Source organism: Puntigrus tetrazona, chromosome 6 (genome assembly GCF_018831695.1).
Source record: "Puntigrus tetrazona isolate hp1 chromosome 6, ASM1883169v1, whole genome shotgun sequence".
Lineage (NCBI taxonomy): Eukaryota > Metazoa > Chordata > Actinopteri > Cypriniformes > Cyprinidae > Puntigrus > Puntigrus tetrazona.
In genome coordinates this window covers 15068302-15091501 of record NC_056704.1, presented here as the reverse complement: position 1 = coordinate 15091501, position 23200 = coordinate 15068302, and the positions used below count along the sequence as shown (strand labels likewise).

Sequence of the window (23200 nt, the reverse complement as noted above, 5' to 3'; positions counted from 1 at the left end):
CGACTGCCGGTCGCGGCGGGAAACCTGGTTAACCGTCGCCGGCAGCAACGACAGGGGGCATTAATACACCGTGGCGAGGGTCTCGCTGCGGAACAGCACACGCTCGCTGGCACTGACAAGCCTGCCGCCGTGTTAACGAGATAAAGGCCGTGCCCATGATGCGAACCACGTTTACGATGACATAGAGGGATGGAGGGAAGGAAAACACTCCCTCATCTGACTTCTCTGTCTATCTTTCTTCTCTATTTAATCGTTCATGCAGGAAGGAATACTTCACAAGAAAGCGTGTTGATAAAATCAACTAAAGTTGTCATACATCACCTAACCCCTCTTGGATTATTTGTCTTTTTTTTTGCATTGCGCCTCTTGCTTTTAGATTTTCTTTTTGTTTTAAAGGAATGCCGGAGTTCGTAGTTTAGCTCAAGCAACTTGTGACTTAATGTTGATTATCAAAATGATAATATTCATTGAAAAAATAGGTAGATTTGATTTGTCCATCGTTTTGTTGAGGTGCTTGTATCCTTAAGCATTTCAGTGGATTCAGTTATATAGCCGCAAGACAAACAATGTGCAAGTTATCGTGGTTTTATTTTGACAAAATCACTTGGTTATGTCCGGTTTTGCAATGTTGTTGCTGAAATTAAAATAATAAAATTAATCAGTATAATAATATTGATAAAAATAACCCTAAAATAATAAAATAACTATTTAAATTTGAAACAATACACAAGTTTTAACATGAGTCAACTGAAAAAATATTCTGCGTAATTTTGTTTACCACAAGATACGAAGATATGAAGTCCATGAGTAAAAATTCAAATAAAATGACTTTTGCAACCTTTGATAAATACAGTTTCAAATATATAGCCACAGGGCATTGTTTAGCAATATTAATATGATTTTTACCATAACTTACTAACCTTTGCTCTGTAAAGTTATGTCCAGTTTTACAATTTTCTTGCCTAAAAATGACATTTCCTACAACCTTACTACTCAAATAATATACCCAAGTTAAATATGCATAATTCTATTTTAAAAATCTATTTTATTACTCACTTAATAATCTTTGATGTGTAAAGTAAATGTAAAGCCTAATTGAATCAACTTTACAGTTCAAATGATGCATTTTTTTTTATTTTCAGCTTCTTGTCTCTTCTACAAATATTGCTCAGTTTACTTCCCTAGTGCGTCACCGTTACCTCATTTTGATTTCTTTTTCTTTTGTTTTAATAAAACAAAGTGTAAACACCTGCCTTTTCCCCCATTTAAGATCCACTGAAGTTGTTTTTGTTTTCATTCAGGTACAACGTCAGGCAAAAGGCTTTTGTTCTTCATCCTTCATTCTGTATATGTTTAGGTAACTCTCATTTAACAGTCAATATTCAATGCTAAAACCTCTAAATGAATTACTATAGAACTCCAGTCATAACCTTTGAGTTGTACAGTAAAGCGGGGTGACGCTTGCTCACTATTTAACGACGGTCACTCACCAGTCTCTGCTATCTGCATGGGAAGAAAAAGAGAAATTCATGGAGCAATCACTCTTTCTTTTCTCACCCTCCCCTTCCCTCTCGTTCTCTCGCTCTGACGGCGAGGATGTAAGTGCCTTAGACAGATGTCTGCTGCCGCTTGTCTCAAAGCTCAACGCAGGCTGCTGAGCTCGGCAAACTCTAATTAAGATCAATATTTCAATTTTTAGTAAAAGCGCATGTGAAAGAGAACGGAGGAAGAGAGCGAGAGAGAAAGGAAGAAAACACATTCACATTTTTTCCAGGACAATCTCACTTGAATGAGAAAAGGAAAGAATGAAAGGTCAAGTGTAATTTTTCTCTACCTCGATAGATCGCCTAGGCATAAAAAAGACAAACTTGTTACAGCTCAGCAAAGACTCCAGCCCATCAATAAAGATCATACTTCCACTGCAAGTAGTTAGTCATTAGTATATCTCTCCTCTGTCCTTTTTTTTTTACTTTTACTCCTGCTCTCGTTTTTCCAGTTTGTGCTTTATTGCTGTTTATCTTTTTTTTGGCCTGCCGTTTTTAAAGCTTTCGGTTTTAGCACACTTTCAACTTTTTTTTTCATGGTTCTCTTGAAGTGATCGGTTTCTCTTTCTCTCCAACATTCTCTTTTCTGTCGTCTCGCTCTTTCACTTTCACTTTTTTTTTCATGGTTCTCTTGAAGTGATCGGTTTCTCTTTCTCTCCAACATTCTCTTTTCTGTCGTCTCGCTCTTTCACTTTCACTTTTTTTTTTTCCGCTGAGAACCTCACAGAACTTTGTGTACTTGTTAGTTTGAATGTAGTCGGAACGGTTACTGCTGAGTCTTTGAACGGGCATTTGTGAGATTCTGAGGCCCACAAAAACCATCTCCCGATAACCCCCTACTCCACCTCTCGCACCTCTCAACTATTTTGGCTAAAGAGGGGTTAACTGGCCAAATCCGCCTCAGTCGTTTCCACAGATGTCTGGTCCGAACCACCCCCCCCCTTCCTTCTCTCTTTCACACTATCATACTCTTTTTCTCCTTGGACGTGCTGATGTCCATTTTGCTTAAATCGGTAGAAATGCACCAGCAGCTAACTCCCAATATGCAAAGGCACAATGAAAGCCCTGACTTCAAAATTTATGTCTCAAGCCCTCGGCCACATCCACACCCACCTACCTCCGCTCACTGAATGGACGATGGCAGATCTTCTTAAATGTGGCATTTTCAAAGCGGACTGCTTAGCTTGGACTTTAGGGTCCACTCGTGCTTATTTGATAAAACCCCCATAATGACTTAGCGCACCTTCAACTTCAAATACCTTGATATGATTTGTCCCGTCCTCTTAGGCTTTTCTTTTTTCCCCTCCGTTGGCAGATTTGAGCCTCAAGCGTGTCTGTATTTCACTCATTGGCACCTGGAAAGAAAGTCTTAGCATGTTACATAAACTTAGTAGAGGTCTCGGATGTAGTAAGAAGTAAGTTGTACGGCAGATTTTAGGTTGATAATTAATTATGATGAACATTACTGCAAACTGGCAAGCGTCTGAACCAATTACCGACCGAGTATTGCATAGGAATGTAAAGACCTCAAACGCATTAAGGGAATAGTTCTCTCAAAAATCCAGGATGTAATGAGTTTCATCAGAACAGATCATTTCTTAATCGGAAAAAATGAGCAGTATATCACTTGCTGACAAATGGATCATCTGCAGTAAATGGGTGCCGTCAGAATAAGTGTTGATCAAAGCATCACAATAATTGTCCATCAATTAATGTCTTATAAGGTGAAAAAACAACAAAAGTAATCAAGTGATGAAGTACACTGTTTTTCTAAACGCGTGTTTAGATCTGTTTGGGATTGATCTGCACGCATTTTCTCTCCTGAATCGGATGAGACCACTTTTTCATAATATATGTATCGTCTATCGTGAACAGACGGTGCATATATTAGCGCATCAATGTTAAAAATGTTTATTAACAGCTTTTGCTTCACAAAACATTAATTGATGGGCTGGATTTAGCCGCTTTGCCTCTCATTCTGACGGCACCCGTAGATGATCCACTGCTGAGCAAGGCATGTCGAGATAAACCCCTCAGATCTGACCTCATCGTTACGTCTTTCGTCTCTTTTATTTATAATAATATTTTATATAATTCTTTTTATATTGATCTACACTCCTCCGAGTCCTTACGCTGCAGTAAGTCCCGGCCTCGCATAGGGCGCTGGACTGACCCTCATCTTCCGGTCCTTCCTTCAGCGCGAGACTGGCTCCTCTGATTAAGACATATGCCGTGGTGATGAAGGCGCGCGCTGCGTGGGGCTTAATTATTTGTCGATCCGCGCAGATGAGTCGAGATGCAATTAGAGGTTAATTGCGAAAGAAATCCGGAGCGTGGCTGGCACCGGCGAGGCGGATCATAATTAACTCACCCGCACAAATTGCGCATTTTTCCCTATCCGGCGGAAATGTGGATTGATTTTATTGCTGGATCACGCGTTATTGAGTTCATCACCGCCTATAGGTCATAAGCGGGGAGGAAAGTTGCGCGCGCGTGTTATGCTATCAGATCAATACACTGAATGACTGTTCGCGGGGTTACGGCGCATTGAGGAAATATGCAGTTTAATACATAATTATCTAATCAATTTAAACTTTAAACGGTCTGTCCAAACACGCCGGTAGGGGTTTTGTAGAACAATTCTCCTACAGCATATCTATCGCCTGGTTTCTAAACGACGGCTCGCTTTCCATACATTAATAAATGGCAAATAATTTATTGCTAATAAACAGCCTAATTGTTGTGAAAGGAAACGCGATGCATAGGCTAATTCGTTTAATTGTCGTCGCACTGGGGTTTATTGAATCTCATTTACATTTTTTTTATGAGAAACGCCTTAGAAGAGTGTTAAAAACGCAAACATTGTGTTATTGAGTCATAATTTCCCTTCCTAAAAGTCAATTCGGTTTTTTTCAATGTAGACCTATTGAAATTTCTCATAAGGCTTTTAGTTTCGAAGCGAAAAATAAGTCAACGAACCTATACGTGATTTTATTTTGATTACCATACATCTATCAATTCTGTAATTCAACTGCTCGCGGAAATCAGTTTTAAACATTTGTAAGTTATCCCTAAAGCGTTCGCACTGCGTGCCGTATAACGTTTAAGAAGTGTTTGCTCTGTTCTAAATAAACATTTTCTAAGTAAGACAAGCAGGGCTATTGCCTTTCCCCTCGCTCACCTTCCACGTGCGGTTGCAGGGGAGGCGTCGCTAGGGGGCGGGAAGAACACCTGTTTAAGCCCGTGTCAGCTGCCGCGCGCTCGGCTCAGCTGCCACATAGAGGCGTCGCTATAGGAATATGCATGTCTACCGCTACGCCTCCTCCCATTGGTCCTTCGCGTTCTCTGGGTGGGACGCTCAGATGGGCCATGTGTATAAAGTGGTACATTGCCCCTTTCAGCGCTTCAGTGATACTGCGTGTCAGCGGTGGACAACGGTGCAAAAATAAGCTCTAGCCGTAAACGGAAAGCGACGGTGACGGCAGCCCATGTAACTTTAAAAGCGAAAGCGGAGGGAGGTGAATTTAGTAGCCGGAATCCCGCACTCTTCGTCGGGCTGCGTCGGAGCGTCCCACCAGAGGAACTTAACGTTACGCTGAGATTTGTCGAGCACGTTGTTGCGGTCTCCGTGTAAAAAGCAGCAGAAGAAGAAGCAGCAGCAGCATCATTCCTTTGGACTTCGAGGTAAAGTCTGTCGTTTCCTGAACTTGACCGGCGCGCGTTTGTTGTGCGAAGGACTCTTCTTGCGACACGTGAGGAAAGTTCTCGCTTTCTTCGCACGAAAGCTTAAACTTTGCTGCCTCCGGTTAGACGGGACTCGGGAGGCGAAGAAGGATATTTGAAATCTCTGTTGACTCGCAGGACGGTTTGTCTGAAACCGCGTGTCGCCTTTAACGCGCTGAAGCGAGGACGAGTCAGGTTGGTGGTTTTGAATTCACGAGTCTCGAGTTTCTGCCGCCCTGGCCAGTGATATTAACGCGTGAATTTGACCTGGGATAAGTTGTCAACAAGAGGCAAACTGGCAGGTGTATAAGTACATTTACATGCATGGGCATACGTATATCTCGCTGCACTATAAATAGAAGCTCGTGCTTAGGTATTAAACCCTGGGCACTCGTCTTCAGTCGTTTTCATCGTAATCCCAGCGAAACCCACGCGTGTCGCTTTGGCTGTTAGGGTAGGTGTCGTCGCATGGACTGACATGGCCACCGATCTCGCCATGAGCGCAGATTTGCCCAACAGCCCCCTGGCTATTGAATATGTCAACGACTTCGACCTCATGAAGTTTGAAGTCAAGAAAGAGCCTCCGGAGGCCGACCGCTATTGCCACCGCCTGCCCCCGGGCTCGCTATCCTCCACTCCAATCAGCACACCCTGCTCCTCGGTGCCTTCCTCGCCCAGTTTCTGTGCCCCCAGTCCCGGATCGCAGCCCGGGCAGAACCTCGGAAATGGCGTCAGCAACAACAACAGCGGCAACAACAACAACAACAACAACCAAGGCTCCTCGGGCAAGCCGCAGCTGGAAGATCTCTACTGGATTCCCAACTACCAGCATCACATCAGCCCGGAGGCCCTCAACCTGACGCCCGAGGACGCGGTGGAAGCGCTAATCGGCAACGCGCACCACCACCACCACCACCACCAGCCCTACGAGGGATACCGCGGTCAGCAGTACGTCGGAGAAGACCTCTCGACGGCCACGAACGGCCACCACCACCCGGTGCACCACCACCACCATCACCACCACGGCCACCACGCGCACGCGCGCCTCGAGGACCGCTTCTCGGACGAGCAGCTGGTGAGCATGACGGTGCGCGAGCTCAACCGGCAGCTAAGAGGCTTCAGCAAAGAAGAGGTGATCCGTCTCAAGCAGAAACGGCGAACCCTGAAGAACCGCGGCTACGCTCAGTCGTGCCGCTACAAGCGCGTGCAGCAGCGCCACATGCTCGAGAGCGAAAAGTGCACGCTTCAGAGCCAGGTGGAGCAACTCAAGCAAGACGTGGCGCGTCTGATCAAAGAGCGGGACCTGTACAAGGAGAAGTACGAGAAGCTCGCGAGCCGAACCTTTAACGGCGGCGGCAACGGAGGCGGCAACACTCGGGACCCGTCCAACGGCACTCACGGCAAAACCACTTCCACGGAATTCTTCATGTGAGAGTGATTCTTGTTAAAGACTTTTTTTTCGCACCAACGTATTCGTTTTTTTAAAAAACTTAATTTTTATGATTTTCAGTGTGAATTTTATTTGCAGTTCTTATCTTAAATACCCAGTGTCCACTTTAGAACGTGCACTCTTGAAAATAAAGGTCTGACAGGAGAACCTTCAAAAGTTCCACAAATAAATACTTCGCTTTTAAGGACTCCAAAGAAACCTCTATGTAGCTTTAAAGAACCTAATATGCAAATCCAGAGAATCCGTAATGTAACATCCAGCACTTTTTTATTTTACCCACTTTTACCGCCAAAATTATTATTGACAAGCAAGTCAAGTCCTTTGCTTTACTTTGGAGCACTACAGAGAAACACTGAAGAACCTTTATTTTTAAGAGTGTAGTCTAACATTACAGCGACATATTTAAAGTCTTCACTCATTATTTGTGTACATATATTACTGTACCATAAAAGTCTTAAGGTTAGTGTAATGTTAGGATTATCTTCCACAGATACTGCACGGACCCTTCTACTTCATAACACCTCCGCTCTAAACATGGGATCACGCATAGCCTCCAAAGACCCATCAGTTTTGGATTCTGTAAATTAGTGGGGTTTTTTTCTTTCTCTCTTTAGTTACACGCTAACTGCAATGTCCGACGTGTTTAAAGACACACAGCCGCTTTCTTAATTTATTTCATTTTTATCATTTGATTCTTTTTTTTTGTCTTAACGGATCGACGAGTCTTAATGGCGATGAGAACACGCGGGAAACGGAACTTCAGCCTGTGAAGGGACTTTGCAAGGAACGACGCTAATATTAAAACGCTTACAAGCGAGAACGGGAGACAGCAATACACCCTTGACTTTTCTCGGTCGTGAACTGATGTTGAGGGGACTTGTGAACTTTTGAGGGCCCTCGAGCATTGCTCAAGTCTGCATTACCCCACCAATCCTGCATGCGGGACATGTATGGTACTCCAAACGCGCCAGGTCTCTCTCTCTCTCTCTCTCTCTCTCTCTCTCTCTCTATCTCTCTCTCTCTTCCTCATACAGCACTTGGATGAAAAGCATGGCCCTTAACCACTCTTTCTCCTCCCTTTTTTTCATTTCTTCTGCTCGACACAGACCGTGTATGCGAAGGAACTCGCGCGTACCCGCGAAATCACACGAAAGCCGTTCTCGCATTTCTTTCCTATCGTTTAAAAGTACAGAATAAGAAAAAAAACACCACAGAACTGAGCCAGAGTTATTTATTCCCACTTGTACATATGTAGAGGTCAAATGGTGTGTTAATTTAACGTTCTTTTTTTTAAAAAAAAGTCCTTTTTGCTTGATTATTTAAAACGTCTTAATACGATGTTTGTATGTAGTAGCATGCAAATGACAAAGATACTCTCATCCTATCGAATATGTACGATTTCAAAGGAAGCCTACTGCACTACGATTCGAAGAATTGGGATTTCTATAACATTTCTTTTCCTCTGTGTTAATCGAATTGCTGTTACGGTGGACATAGCTAGTCGATCTAAAGTGCATATAAACACAAGGACTTTTAATTGCTGCTAATATTCTATGCACCAAATTCGAAAGCAATTAACAGAAGCTCTGATCATGTGAATTTTGTACTTCAAAATAAATAAAGGTATGTAATATACCGGTTAGATACGGATATCAAAAATAACTAAGATCGTCTCTTCGAGATTTTTTTAAATATATATATATATATATATATATATATATATATATATATATATATATATATATATATATATATATATATTTGTCTTAATAACCGGGATGATGAACGACATAAAACTTCAGATATATGACAACCGTCGTTCGTAGGGCAAGAATGGTTGTTTTAACTTTTTATGACATAATAAAACTGTAGCATACTCTGTATAAAGCAGTTGCCTATTGTTTTGCATTACAACATTGGGACGATAATAGGCTTCCGACCATACCGAAATACACTACAGGTAGATGTCCCGAGATTAAACGACAGCACCGGGGGGGTTTGTGTGCAAACTTTCTAATCATGCGCATTTGAGCTTGAAATATAGTCCATCTTGTTCAGGCTAAATGAAGAAGTTGCCAAAGTGGATTATCTAATGCACGTAAATTGTCTTAAATCAGTTTTTTTTTTTAATTCTCTCCGACCTGTGTATGCTTAGTTTCCTAACAGATCTATCGGCCAGACTCCTAAAAATAAGGTCTCCCAAGTATCTGCTTGATGTCTCTCACCCGAAAACCACTGTTGACATTGATTAATTTATTTCGTTGAAATGATGAATTATGATACAGTTCGTTATGAAGCAATCTCTCTGTCTGTCGGTCTAATTTGAGGCACAGCGGCTCGGGGTTACATAACCACACGTGCTGTCACGCGTGCTGTCTTATGTAAAAAAAGAAATAAATAAAATGGAAAAAAGGAAAAAAAAAACTGTACATAGCCTATAATTTCTATATATTTATCGAAATTATAAATGTCCTTACGTGTCCGTAAGTCCAAACCAAAATGTTTCGAAATGGAATGTTGTTCAGAATCTTGTTTTCATAATGTTTAATAAAAACTCCTGTCAAATGCATCAGCCTCTTTCCCAATCACTCAACAAGTGTCTTTTCACGGCTAAAATATTTGATCTGTGGTTACACGGAAATCAAGATTCAGTTTTTCCAGTGGCATCTATTATGCTCAAATGACGGGTGAAGTGAAAATAATAAAAAGTGAAAACAATAACTATTTGCATCTTATAAAAAACAGCGCCTCGTCACGCACGTGGCACGATAATCGCGCTTTTTCAAAAGTTCAGTCTCTTGTTATGTTTGTTTTTTACGTTTTCGAAAATGAATTTCAATAATTCTTTTTAACTGTATGAACTGTGGGGGTTAAATAGCCTACTAATTTGGCATAAAGATTTATTTTATCGTCGCAAAATGAACACACGAACGGACGGGTTCATAAAAATGCGGTGGCGTTCGTTTCTAAAGCGTTTGGTTTACACGAATGTTTAAAAATAAATGATTTAGATGAAGTCGAGAGATGCCTAGCTACACGAACGAGCTGATTTTATTCCTGCCTCCTTCGTGTTGTTCTTATTATTTTTCCTTTTATTGCTCTCAGTCGTCTCAAAGAAATCATTTTTGATTGACGTTAAATGTTTGTCTTTTATTCGCTGATAATTAGCCTAAAAGGGTTTCGTGTCAGGTCGCGATCGCGTTTAACTTTCCCCGGGTATTAAAACGAAGACTTAGAATTATAAAGAATTATGTTTTTATAATAGCAGACATTAAACTCTCATTATTTGTAGTAGTTTGAGCCGCGATTTACGGTTTAAGGTTATCCAGACTTTACGACAGTAGCCTATACACTATTTCGATCATTGACTAATCTTCCTATCATTTCCACTTATTTCCTAATTACGTTACACCAAATGTTCCTTAATGTGCATTATTATTAATATTATATCATCATAAACGGCTTTTTTAATACTAAATGCCTTGAACGGGTCTGTAGAAGATTAGTTTGAGAAGATTAACGTGAGAGTCCTCATCTAGTTTCTTTTTTTCCTCTCTCTCAGGTTCTGGCTCTCTGTATAAAGATAAAAACAGCCTGTTGGTGGCTGAACTTTAGTCTTTTTTGAAGTGTTCTCTTCACCTGTTGTTGTGTCCAAGGCAAAACCTGAACGGTCAGTCCCTAAGTGTTTCACCTGACCTCTTCTGCTTCTGGATTTTAGGCAACTGATGATTTTAGGTTTAATGCATAAATCTATTAATACATACATCTGTTAATTATCAACTTATAGGAATGACATGGGCTCTTTTCTCTTACACCACATGCCTAATAATCAGCAAAGCATTGATGTCTGATCTCCTTTTAAAGGACCACCAATTCACACATGATGAAAAGAGCAAAGAAAATGCTTTTAAAAAGGAGATAGAAGATGTTTTTTTTTTTTTTTTTGGTCTTAATATTAAATTCTCTGGCATGACTTGAAGTGCGTTCATGATGTTCCAGTGGGGCTTGATGTTGCATTACTTGCTCTCCATCATACCTGCAACCTATAAGCTACTTCACTCAGCGTATTAAGATGAATGGAAATCACAAATGTTCTACTTTTTTTTTTACACGGCGCTGTAGCCAAAATGTCAGCATAGCTCTCTATCAGAGTTGCTTTGGCCAGTAATGCCCTGTTCTCAGTGCAGTGTCATTTACGCAATAATTTCTGTTTTAATACAACGTAAATAATCAATACTTCACCTGAAGGTTTCTCGGGAACAATGAGACCTTATGCACTAGAGTTCACCATCCCGGTGTTTTAAAGTGCATCTTGTTTGTCTGTAGCAGATCTATCTGACAAGTTACAAAAGGAGGGGTTTCTTGAGTTGTTTGGAATATTTGCCCAAATAATACAGGAATGGTTTATCTTCTTTATTTTCTTTCCTAATTTTTTTAAGCAGTGTGTAAATACAAAAGGACTGCTCTACAGTATTCAAGAAGTGTTTGTTTTTTTCTTCATGCATCTAAAAGTCTTCACGGTTAGAGGCACTTGACCACTGATACCGCGAGTTTATATCTTTCTCTCCTCTGACCAGCCCAGAGGAGCGTTTTTGTTTGCCGCTGACTTTTTGTGCAGGCGTTGCTACTGTATAACTGACACTGATGCTTTTTTATGCTCTTTGCTATTAAGACTAGAAGACAGGAAGGCCGGCGTGTATCTTTCTCAAACGGAAATTCAGCCTGGGTGACACTCGCTGAGTAGCTAAACATGACATTTGTCATGTTTCCGTGTTATGCGCACAACAGGCCACGTTTGGTTAGAGCAAGAGGTGGCCATCGAGATGCTGTCCGTTCTCGTTCAGCTTAGGCAGCGGCCCGGACTGAAGCTCAATCTCAGTGCCCTCGAACCCATCCCCCACCCTTCCTCCTGACTTCCTCTCGTTTCTGCTGTGTCAGAGGAGACAATGTGTGTGACAGCCGTCACTTCATCTTCACCGTGTACCAGACTAACACACACACACACCCACACACAGTGTTTTTGTTTTAATAACAGGTGTGTATTTATTTGAATTCATCTATTAACATCTCCTAATGCACAAGTGAAAATTGAAGGGTGTGAATAATGCTGCCTGTTTTTGTCTCGTATGTTTTTCTGTTTTTTAGCGACAGTGCTTTCGAGATGGATGCGTTTGATCTTGCGCGATGGCAGCCATAGGCCAAGGTGCATTTAATGAAAGAGAGGAGAAGAGACGGAGGCGAGTGGGAAGAGAGAGTGAGAGGAAGAGGTAGTGTGTTCTTTGGCGTCTAGGCTGCATTGCCGATGAGATTCCCCTGTAGTCAGCGTCTCTATGGCTCAGCTTACAAGAGAGGCAGACGCACATTCTCACACACACACAATGCACTTCACACACTCACGAGGGCACTTTGGAAATGTGTGCATTGTGTGTGCGCTTGCCTGCACCTCGCATGCGGGCCTGCACACGCTGAAATTAAGAACCTAACAAGAATCAAGCAAGTAATCCGTAGGCCCAGGTCATCATACATTATATTGGCCGTCAAATGGAAAGCTAAATTAACAACTGGATTCCTAATAGTCATTTTCAATAGGTTGCAATAAAAAGCGTCCCCTCTAGAGGTCTGTACGCCGGCCACGTTTATTGGACGTGTTCGAAATCACAGACACAAAATGTCGCAACCCCTAAAATAAATCGACAGCTTGATGAATCGCCTGTGAAGCTCTATTAACGCTTAGCAGGTATTAATAATTATTTAGAACGCTCGCAGGATTGAATTAGTGACCCAGGGCGCGCACCGTGCGCGATCCCCAAACGCCGACAAACTCATTACTGCGGAACGGCTCCCCTCCACGCGGCGAGCGGAGCCACGGCGCAGCACCGGCCCGCTGGAAGAAAAAAAAAAAAAAAAAAAAGCAATTTACAGATGGTGAGTGAGCGACCCTTCGCCGCTGCAAACCGGCTGTCACACACACACAAACGCGCGCGCCGGCACGCACGCTCTCGCGCTGACACGCTGTGTGCTGAATAGACAAAGCGAAAAACATGCTATCACAGGGAGAAAATCTGCAACGCAAGCGATTTTTTCCCCCTCGGTTTTTTCCCGTGCACCCGAAAATAAACAAATAAATAAACAAACAGACAAACAAATGGCTCCTAATGTTGAAACCGTGCCTGATTGTGAAAACGGAGAGAAGATTAGCATTTTTCCGACTGTCCCTCCCTGCCAATTAGCGCGTGGAAAGAGCTCCTGTCAGTCACGTGCCACGCAGACAGCCTTCAGCTGAAGAGTGTAGGGCTGGGGTGAACGTCCGGCCTGTGGAGCCCTGCCAGAAAAGAAAAGTTTTGGTATTGGCGCTCTTGTAGGGCTCAAGCACACACAGCTGCTCTAAATGGCTCGTTTCATAAAAGTTTTCACCTGGGCTGGGGTAGGGGGGTTTATTTTAGTGAACATGCTGAATGACATTAAACAGGGAATTCTGGGTGGTTGCCGTAAAATGCTTATATTAAAAATGGTTTGAGAAGTAGTGGTGGTGCTCATTCAGACATTGTTGGTTCAAATCCAACAGACTCTTGTAGTCGTGATAGACACCATATTTAATGCATGAATGCAAACTGTACTGTCATATATTTATCACACCACATTTCTTTGAAGTTTACTATATTCACTCTCAGAAACAAAGGTGCAAGGGTACCTTTCCTTTTCAAAGGGTACACTTTTGTATTAGATTCAAATATGTACAATTTAAGTATTAATATGTACCGTTATGTTTTGAAAAGGTACTTCCCCAGTGACGGCTTTTGTACCTTCATTTCTGAGAATGTGGGAAACATTTTATAAAAACATATTTGCATCGGCTGAATGTCAGTCTATACATCTATAATGTACTGCTCTGTTTTTATTCATAAATACAACATCCACCCTTAAAGTCAGCTCTCTGATTCTTTTGGTGCATTTTGTTAATAAAACGTGGCAAAAAGCATCTGTAAAATTTTGGCTTATAGTGGTACTGTAGGTACTGGTGTCTTTTCAAAATAATTTAAAAAAAGTGCTTATATTATTGCATCTCACTTTGGAGAGAAAGTGTGGCCATCACATTGCAGCAGAATTATGAAACGACTGAGATTCATGTATCCGTCTCGCTCTTTGTTTTACAGGCTTTAATTGACCTGCAGTGACCTTCAGAAAGAGGTTGTGTTTTCGCTGATTCACCCTGATCCATCGTTCAGTTCTCCACACGAGTCTGCTGTGTTTGCAGCCTTGATCACACGTGTTTTTTTCCCTCTCACCCAGCTGTAGTTCTTCAGAACAGGTCGGTTAAAGCGGTGACTCTTGCCATTAAGACTACAGGTACGCCATCCCTCTTTAGTCTCGCACGCTCATTGTGTTCCCTTTGTCACACTGCGGGTGGTGCTTGTGTGGCCATAATGAAAATAAAAGTAATGCAGTGGCTGAACAGGAAGAAGTGTCCTTAGTGACACTGGGGTCAATCAGCAATCAATTGCTCCATTACTCTACTGGACCTGGCCAACAGCCATCAAACACATACACACACTTTGGACTCCTCAACCACAAATTCCCCCCCTCTCTTATACCCTGAGGCCTATTTCACACCACATGCGCGAGAGAAGCAAGAGATTTGCGTTGTTTTACACAGGCGGCATTTTTTGCTGCGTATCCCATTTGCAATTGATTTTTGAATACATTGAGTATTTTTTTTAACAATGGCTGTACATTAAAAAATAGTTATTGAGAGTTGGCTATTGTGAAATATTACGAACTTAATAGCAGTGAAATGTAATTAAAATGTTTGATTGTCGCGATTCAGTCATATTTGCTGAATAGAGATGTTTACGTCACTTAGAAATGAGTTCAAGTTTGAATAGATAATGCTTTTTTAATTCCATCTCAGCCCCCCTTCCTTTCTCTTTGTTAAACAGGACGCAGAAATTGTATTTTCAACCAGAATGGTTAATAGTTAGTAAATAGAAGGTTCTTCAAGATAGCTTTGTAAATGATCATTAAACTATTGAAGAATAACAAGACAGATTTGTTTATAATGTCAACTAGAAATTAATACGCACGATACATTCATAAACAATTTTCAAAGTAAAAAATTCAGTTCTTTTGAACTTTGTTCATGAATGCAAATTAAGTGGCAAAGCTGTTTTTGTGTGTATGCATTCTTAATTATCATTATTAAATGGCTAATATTGTAGTGATGTGCATACTAGTAAGCAACTAATAGGTGTAAGCATAAAATAAAATGTTTCTTGAGCTCTAAATTATATTTAAATGAATTCTAAGGGTAATGGCTGCTGAAAGGATAACTTTGCCATCACAGGAACAAATTACATTTTAAAGTATATTAAAATAGAAAGCAGTTGTTTGAATTTGTTGCAATATTGCACAGCATTACTGTTGTTACTGTATTTTCCACTAAATAAATGCAGTTTTGGTGAGCATAAGAGACATCATTTAAAAGCATAAAAAAAAAATCATATTTGAACTGTAGTGTACATATAGATATAACATTATATTTAATGAATTTGCTTCATTGTATGGACCTACAACAATTCATTTCTCAGAATGGCACCATCGTGCATTTCATTGAAATGGTTTCCTGTGTTGCCCGACCACTCACTCATTCTCACAATATACATCCAAACGTTAATTTCTCTATTATATCACTACAAATATTTACCAAAATGCGTTTAACAATTAGAATCTGAATTTAGTTTCGCAGTGTAAATACACCACGAAGAGGCGCGAAATAAATTTATCTGGATGCAGAGCAAGGAGGAGATGGGAAGTATGGAGACAGAATGAAGCCAGCGACCAGCCGAGTCCACTGACACTATCATTACTCGTGTACGTCAGTAAGTGGGCCAGAAGCGCTTTTCCTGAATGAACACACACAGAGTCAAGGACCAGGATCACCGCTCATCTGCTGTAAGAGTCTCCCTCTCTCTCTCTCTCTCTCTCTCTCTCTCTCTCTCTCTCTCTCTCTCTCTCTCTCTCTCTCTCTCTCTCTCTCTCTCTCTCTCTCTCTCTCTCTCTCTCTCTCTCTCTCTCTCTCTCTCTCTCTCTCTCTCTCTCTCTCTCTCTCTCTCTCTCTCTCTCTCTCTCTCTCTCTCTCTCTCTCTCTCTCTCTCTCTCTCTCTCTCTCTCTCTCTCTCTCTCTCTCTCTCTCTCTCTCTCTCTCTCTCTCTCTCTCTCTCTCTCTCTCTCTCTCTCTCTCTCTCTCTCTCTCTCTCTCTCTCTCTCTCTCTCTCTCTCTCTCTCTCTCTCTCTCTCTCTCTCTCTCTCTCTCTCTCTCTCTCTCTCTCTCTCTCTCTCTCTCTCTCTCTCTCTCTCTCTCTCTCTCTCTCTCTCTCTCTCTCTCTCTCTCTCTCTCTCTCTCTCTCTCTCTCTCTCTCTCTCTCTCTCTCTCTCTCTCTCTCTCTCTCTCTCTCTCTCTCTCTCTCTCTCTCTCTCTCTCTCTCTCTCTCTCTCTCTCTCTCTCTCTCTCTCTCTCTCTCTCTCTCTCTCTCTCTCTCTCTCTCTCTCTCTCTCTCTCTCTCTCTCTCTCTCTCTCTCTCTCTCTCTCTCTCTCTCTCTCTCTCTCTCTCTCTCTCTCTCTCTCTCTCTCTCTCTCTCTCTCTCTCTCTCTCTCTCTCTCTCTCTCTCTCTCTCTCTCTCTCTCTCTCTCTCTCTCTCTCTCTCTCTCTCTCTCTCTCTCTCTCTCTCTCTCTCTCCCTCTCTCTGCCTTTAAAGCACAGATGCTCAGGACAATCATACGCTCCATCTGCACTCCTCTGATGCGCCTCTCCATCGGGTGGTGCACTTCAGCAGAAAGCAGGAACTCTCCGCCGTCCACGCAGTTGTTTTTTTTTAATTCACTTCAAAGTGTGAAATAATAAAAAGCATTTTCTAAAAGTGTCTTTCTTATAGTTATAAATATATGCAAAGGATCTGTAGTCGAAAGAAAGGACATGACAAGGAGCTCGTTAATTCTTAATGTGTCCAGGACGCCAGGAAGTGACCGGACCAGGGTAACACAGCTATTATTTTCCTAACATCCCTTTAGTATTACAAGTTAATGACGTTCTGGAAGGGGTTTGAGTGAGCAGTGTTTTGACAGATTATTTTTACACAGATTTGGTGTGAGTGGACAGAAACACGACTCAACCCTTCACAAGTCTTCACTTTCTTGTATCTCCATCTCAAACTACATTCACGACGATTTCGTCCATACTGAAGTCAAGTCTTTATGCTCTCTCTAACTCTTCCTGAACACACATCTGCTTTGGTTCTCTGTTTGCAGTGGAATGGGGGAAAGATTCGTGTTCATGTCAAAAATATAAAATAAACGATTCTATTAAAAATTGCTTTTTGAAAATTAGTTTGAGTAATTGAGTGTCTAATGGCAGACCTGTCGGTCTCTAAATATGCTATTGCCTATATTTTAGTTGGATATATGTTTGAATAGCAACAATATGGAGTAAAAATTGAATGGTTTTAATAGTTTTAATAGCAAAGACATCTAAAATACATTTTTCCTCCATAAATCGAAAAACTTTAATGCGTCCACAAGTCCCTTATTGACAAACAGACCAAAAAAAAAAAGTTTGATATTCAGCTTCATGTAATATAATAGGTCTCTAAAATAGTGAAAAGTTATTTAATGTTAAGTAATAATGTTTACATTTCTGTGGTTTCGCACTCAATTTTAGAGACAACCAAAAAAAAAAAAAATAATGATCTATTGCATCTATAAGTGCTGATTATTGCCATTCTAAAACAATTCATTAACAATTCAAAGGTTTCTAAGTATTTCTACTGGTTCTCTCAGACGTTTAGACTCACAGTGTGTGTGTGTGTGTGTCTAATAGATATCTCACTTAAGTGCCTCCTCTTAATTTGGTAATCTTAGATTTAGTGCACTTGATATCTGCTGACAGACAATGCTCCAATATCCAGGCTCTTGGATTGATACTCTGTCTTGATGTTGGCAGTCTCTGTTGTATACTGCAGCCCTGAGGGTCCTCTCTAACACACCCTGACAAACTGCCACACGTTATGCACTGCATTATCCGCCAGTGTTTATGTGCCTTTAAGACCCTCAATTGTTTTTGTTTCAGTAATCTTGTCAATGAACCGAGAAAAGTTGTTGGCATTCCCTCCCTCGATCTATTTTTAAGAACGTACTGACAGATTTATAGGAGATCGCGGCCAAACGCTCCATAACACGACACAGAAAGTGCCACTAACAAGCTAAAAAGATGCGTATAATGGAAGAAACTCTGAATCAATTACAATGTTTGGTATAAAAAATGTATAATTTCTCCTCTCATTTGAAAGGCCTCCAGTTCATGTCCTACTTTACCCTTGTTCCACTTTACAGGTCCTAATAATACAGAAGAGAGCAAAACGGGGCAGAAAGTTTTCCGCTAAAGACTGCATGCTCAGCTTGGCTCCCGCCGAACAGTTGTAGATGGAGGGAGAGAGAAAACAGAAATTGTGGTATGAATAGTCGCGCAAATGACATGAAACCGGCACATAGTGACAGAAGGAGGTGTATTAGCACCAGCTGCTGGTTAGCGTGCGAGAGAGACTGACAAATCATCTCTCTGGTCTAAATGGCGGAGAGCATGTCTTGTGGTGAGACGCATTGGCAGTATGAGGTCATGGTGGAAGAAAGGCTGACTTTCCTGCATATCCTATTCCTACACTGCATTACTGAGCGCGGCTATGATGAATTATGACACCCCAGTCGTCTGCGATTTCCTGTTGCGGTGACCCTAATTTAAGCCATTAACATTTGGAACTTCCACCCAAGTTCTTTTTTGTTTCATAAATCTTGAGTTTTCCTCGTGTTTTCTGTCTTTTTGTTCGCTCTACCCCCTTCCTATCCATTGGGGCACAAAGTTTACATACCTGTCTTGTCTGAGGCCATTTTAAAAGGGTGAAAATATTCAATAGTCAACTATTTCTCACATAGGAAGCTAACTGTTAGTAGTGGAATAAGCAGATATGTTGTAACTTTATAGAATGTCTGTTTTGAATACCGTCATATATCAGATATTAAGTCTACAAATATTAATACTGGTAGCTGATAATGTTACTTATATCCAACGGAATGGTAAACATGTCTGGTATTTAAAATTTGGAAATAAATATATTTTAGATATATTAACGTTTAGAAACATTTAAGATTTCATAGTTACAGTGTAATTATACTTTTAGGTACTGCAGAATATTAACTACGTGTACTTACTGTATGGTTAGAGTTATAAATTGGGTTTGGTTTACTGTTGGTTACTTGCATGTAATTATGGATCATTTATTGTTATTATAATAGTAAGTACATGTAAAATGTAACAAGGACAATTTTTTATGTAAGATCATTTATTTATTGATTAATATTTAATTAATATTAAATTCTGCAGTATTCATATTGTCCTTCTTTGCTGCCTTAGTGTTGCTAACAGAAAATCTTTTTAAAAACTTAAATAACAAAAAACTAACAAACAACAACAGAAAAATCTAATTGTTTAACTTAAATTGTAATTCCAATTCTAAAAATTATTAAAGAGTTATTTCATCTTCTATGAGCTTTTTCTGTTGAATACACACAAAAAATGCACATAATGTGGGGAAAAAAATTCTGTGGCAGTCATTGATCAGCAACTTTGTTATTGGCAAATGACCACAAATTTTTTATATTTATGTGCACAATTAAAGCAAATAAAAAAATTAAATTGAATTAAACATTTAATTAAAAATGAAATTAAATTATTAAATGAAATTACATTAGATTAATTTTGCAAAGATTTAGAAGCATATTTACTGGTAACCTCAGATTTTTGGACCTCACTGCATGTGTGTACAGTGTGTGTGTGTGTGTGTGTGTCTTAGACACCTCACTTAAGTCCTTTCTCTGTTGCGATGACCCTAATTTAAGCCATTGACATTTTGAATTTCCCACCCAAGAGCTGTTCCATGCTAATCAATTCTTTTATTCTTTCATAAATCCTACATTTCCCTCTTCTTTTTGTTAGCACTCTCCCCCTTTCGTTCTCTCCTGCATCTGAAAGTCAAGCCTTCCCGAAGCTGTCAAGTACATGAACTTGCCTTTGCGTTGCACAATTGATTTCTTATCCATCTGGGCAGACAATTTACCTACCTGTCTTGTCTAAGGCCATTTTAGAAGGGTGAATATATTCATGGCAACATGATCGAGCATGTAAAGCATGTGGTGCAGGAGGGCTGCTGCTGCTCCTGTGGGACTGTTCTCAATGAAAAGCAGTCTTTTGTGGCTTCTTCTGAAAAGAGAAAATTGCCTTTTTCTTATCAAATCACACATTCCCAGAGGAATCACGCATAAGCACACACACACACACACACACACACACACACTCAGGAGTGCCGCTGTTTATGTAGTGTGATTGTGTTTGAGTAAACTGTGTAGCTGTGAGTGTTGTGCACCCTTAGCATGCCTCCAGAAGCAAACTCAAGACACACTGACACTTGCTCCCGAGCTGACATAAACACACACATGTGCATATACAAACAGGACGGCCCCCTGTAAACCCCACCTTAACAAGTCAGACCCTTATAAATAAATAACTCCTCAGCTCAGCCTCACCTGCTTCTGTTTACATCTCTGAAATATGCATGCCACCTTTATTAACATTTAAGGGCGGATGCCAGGTCCTTTTACAGATCAGGTCACATATTAGCTAATCTTTGCACCATCACTTGTACCCTATGATCTAATTAGTGATGTTATGCTATCCAGAAAGATTTTATTACGTGTCATACCACATATTAATGACTGAAGTTTATAAAATAAAAATAAAAAACTTAACATATGAATAACATGAAAAAAGTGTATCTTCATTCTTTGAGTTACAAGAAGCACGAAGGGAAGATGTTCAATGTTTCAGATTTTTGTTGGTTTTGGAGTCACACCAGGACACATTGGTAATATATATATATATATATATATATATATATATATATATATATATATATATATATATATATATATATATATATATATATATGTGTGTGTGTATGTGTGTGTGTATGTATGGATGGATGGATGTATGTATGTATGTTTATTTAATTTCATTTTTTTAGTTGACTATGGTCATCCAAGTCTGTAAATGTTTCGTTTGTTGTTCATAAATTTTTCATTGAATTTTATTGTACTGTACTTCAGATCTACAGAAACTTTAACACTCAGAAGCAATGAGAAAGTTAGCCAAGCCAAATGAGAGGGACGAGCAAAGTCATTGTGTCACGGTGTTCTTGAATACACCTCTTGCATTTCCACCCAAAAAGACTTTGGAGAAACTCCCAGTCTACAATTTGAGGGGGAATACAGATATTCATCAAACCTGTCTGGGGAAATTCCCCTGGACCCGATGTATCCACGCCTGAAGATGGGGAACCGAGTGGCTCTGATGAGTCAGATAAATCTTCTCTGTCCCTCTGGAACACCGGGACTTTGGCTTGTCAGAAAAATGTTAGCTAGTAATAGAAATGTAGAATTTTTGTGTAGTTTTGACAGATGTTATATCCCAATAATTAGACCTCAATCATTTTTTCATGAAACTAAGTAAATGGTCTGATTAATAGATCAATGAAAACAACATAAATGCTTTATGCTAAGGATGATTGATGGCTGGAAGGGGGGAAATAATGGATAGATAAATACACACTAGATTGGTGGTTCGGATAACAGATGCCCACCACATAGTAGACCGATGTTGTCCTTTTTCAACAATGAGACCTGAGTAGTACAATACATGAGCTGAGAGAGGCTGTGCAGTGCTTGTGCGATGTGCTTAGTATTTATTCCTTCAACAGGATGAGAAAACTATACACTATTCGTCTGCATGTACCACTGCTTGATTGTAAGTTCTCAGGCAGCCTGGTGTCAGGTGAAGTGTTTCAGTGAGACATGCGTGTCAACAGTCGCCAGAGAGAGAGTACTCACTTGTCGCTGTGAGAAAGTGAGAGAGTAGAACCAGCTGTGCCACTGAAGTCAGAGCAGATGGACAAATATCAACAACTTGCGCCGTTCTTGAAAACTTTTTTTTTTTTTTTTTTTTTTGCTTTGATTTAGCAATAGCTATTAGTAGTTGTACCTGCAAGATTTCCCTTACGCTCACTACATTTATTTAATCTATGCTGTAAAAAGTGGAACTGCATGTTTTCCAGTTAACAAAACCTTTCGAGTCTGAAATACTAAAAAATGCTATTTTTAACATGCATCAAACCAACAAAATTAACACAAGTGTTGTCCCATCAGTTGTTTGAACAAAGAATGTCATGTTGTTGAAATGTTAAGGCTTTGTGGGTTCCCAGCATGCATTGCAGCAGGAATAAATTAGACAGTTACTGTTATAGGATTATTGTTTTGCTGTTTTCATTTAAACTTTTTGTTGTTGCTTTATCATTATTGCTGTACTTTGATGTAAAGAGCTGATCTTTTTCGCCGTTCTTGAGGTTAGTGTGTCTAGACATTGGTCTAGACTTTGTTCATCCATTTATGTCCCTTTTATGGATGTCTTGTAAGTTGTCTTACAAAGACAATATTGTCTACATATTAGACTTACTTACCCATTAAACGTTTGTTACATCAACATTCAAGATAATAAAGTGCATTAGCTGATGAAAAAAAAAAACCTGTGTGACTTTACTCAGTGACTTAGTGAGTGAGTAACTTAAGTAAACTCCAAAAAGCCGTGCAGCAAGTTTCCTTGAAATTTTAAGTTAAGCCTAAACTTAATTTTTTTTATACAGTGTAAAATAACTATTTTCTATATAATATATTCTAAAATGTAAATGATTCTTCTGATTACAAAGCAGATTTTTTTTAAAGCCATTACTCCATACTTCAGAGTCAAGTGATCCTTCAGAGACCATTCTAATGTGCTGATTTTGTGCTCGACAAATATTTCTTATAGCAGTATTAAAAATGGGTAACACTTTATTTTAAGGTGTCCTCGTTACACGTTACATGTAATTATTACCCTAAGCCGAACCCTAACCATATGTTCAGTACATGTAGTTCATTAATATTACTCAGTACTTTCAGTATTATGACCAAAAATGTTTGTAGAAACTGTGATTTTTTATTCTTTAAAAAATCGAGAGTACAATGGAACATATATATTTTTTTAACTAGCAGAATTTTTGGTAACATTATAAATATATTTGCTTTCACTTAACATTTTACTAAAAAGAGGAACATTTTCAACGGCTGAAAAGAAAGGCCCTCCACAACCTCATGTTTCCTTTATGTGTGTGTCCATGTACACACGAGGGAGAGACCTTTCTCCACTGTGGACTTTTAAATATTTAATCAAAGTCCACACAGTTAGCAGTGGGTGCAAGCAGTCCATCAGGAACAAGTATGCTGTGAGAAGAAAAAGAAAGAGACAAAGAGAGGGAAGTGAGAAACGCACAGACTGTGTCAGAAGAAAAGCAC

General features: G+C 40.0%; 1 protein-coding gene across 1 annotated transcript; it reads left to right on the top strand.

Moving 5' to 3' along the window:
• The first annotated feature begins 4935 nt into the window (after positions 1-4935).
• Positions 4936-9284, top strand: mafaa (v-maf avian musculoaponeurotic fibrosarcoma oncogene homolog Aa). Its single transcript, XM_043241229.1, has 2 exons — positions 4936-6695; positions 7208-9284. Exons 1-2 carry the CDS (start codon positions 5746-5748, stop codon positions 7233-7235), a joined length of 978 nt encoding a protein of 325 aa, XP_043097164.1. The 5' UTR covers positions 4936-5745; the 3' UTR covers positions 7236-9284.
• Positions 9285-23200: the final 13916 nt, after the last annotated feature.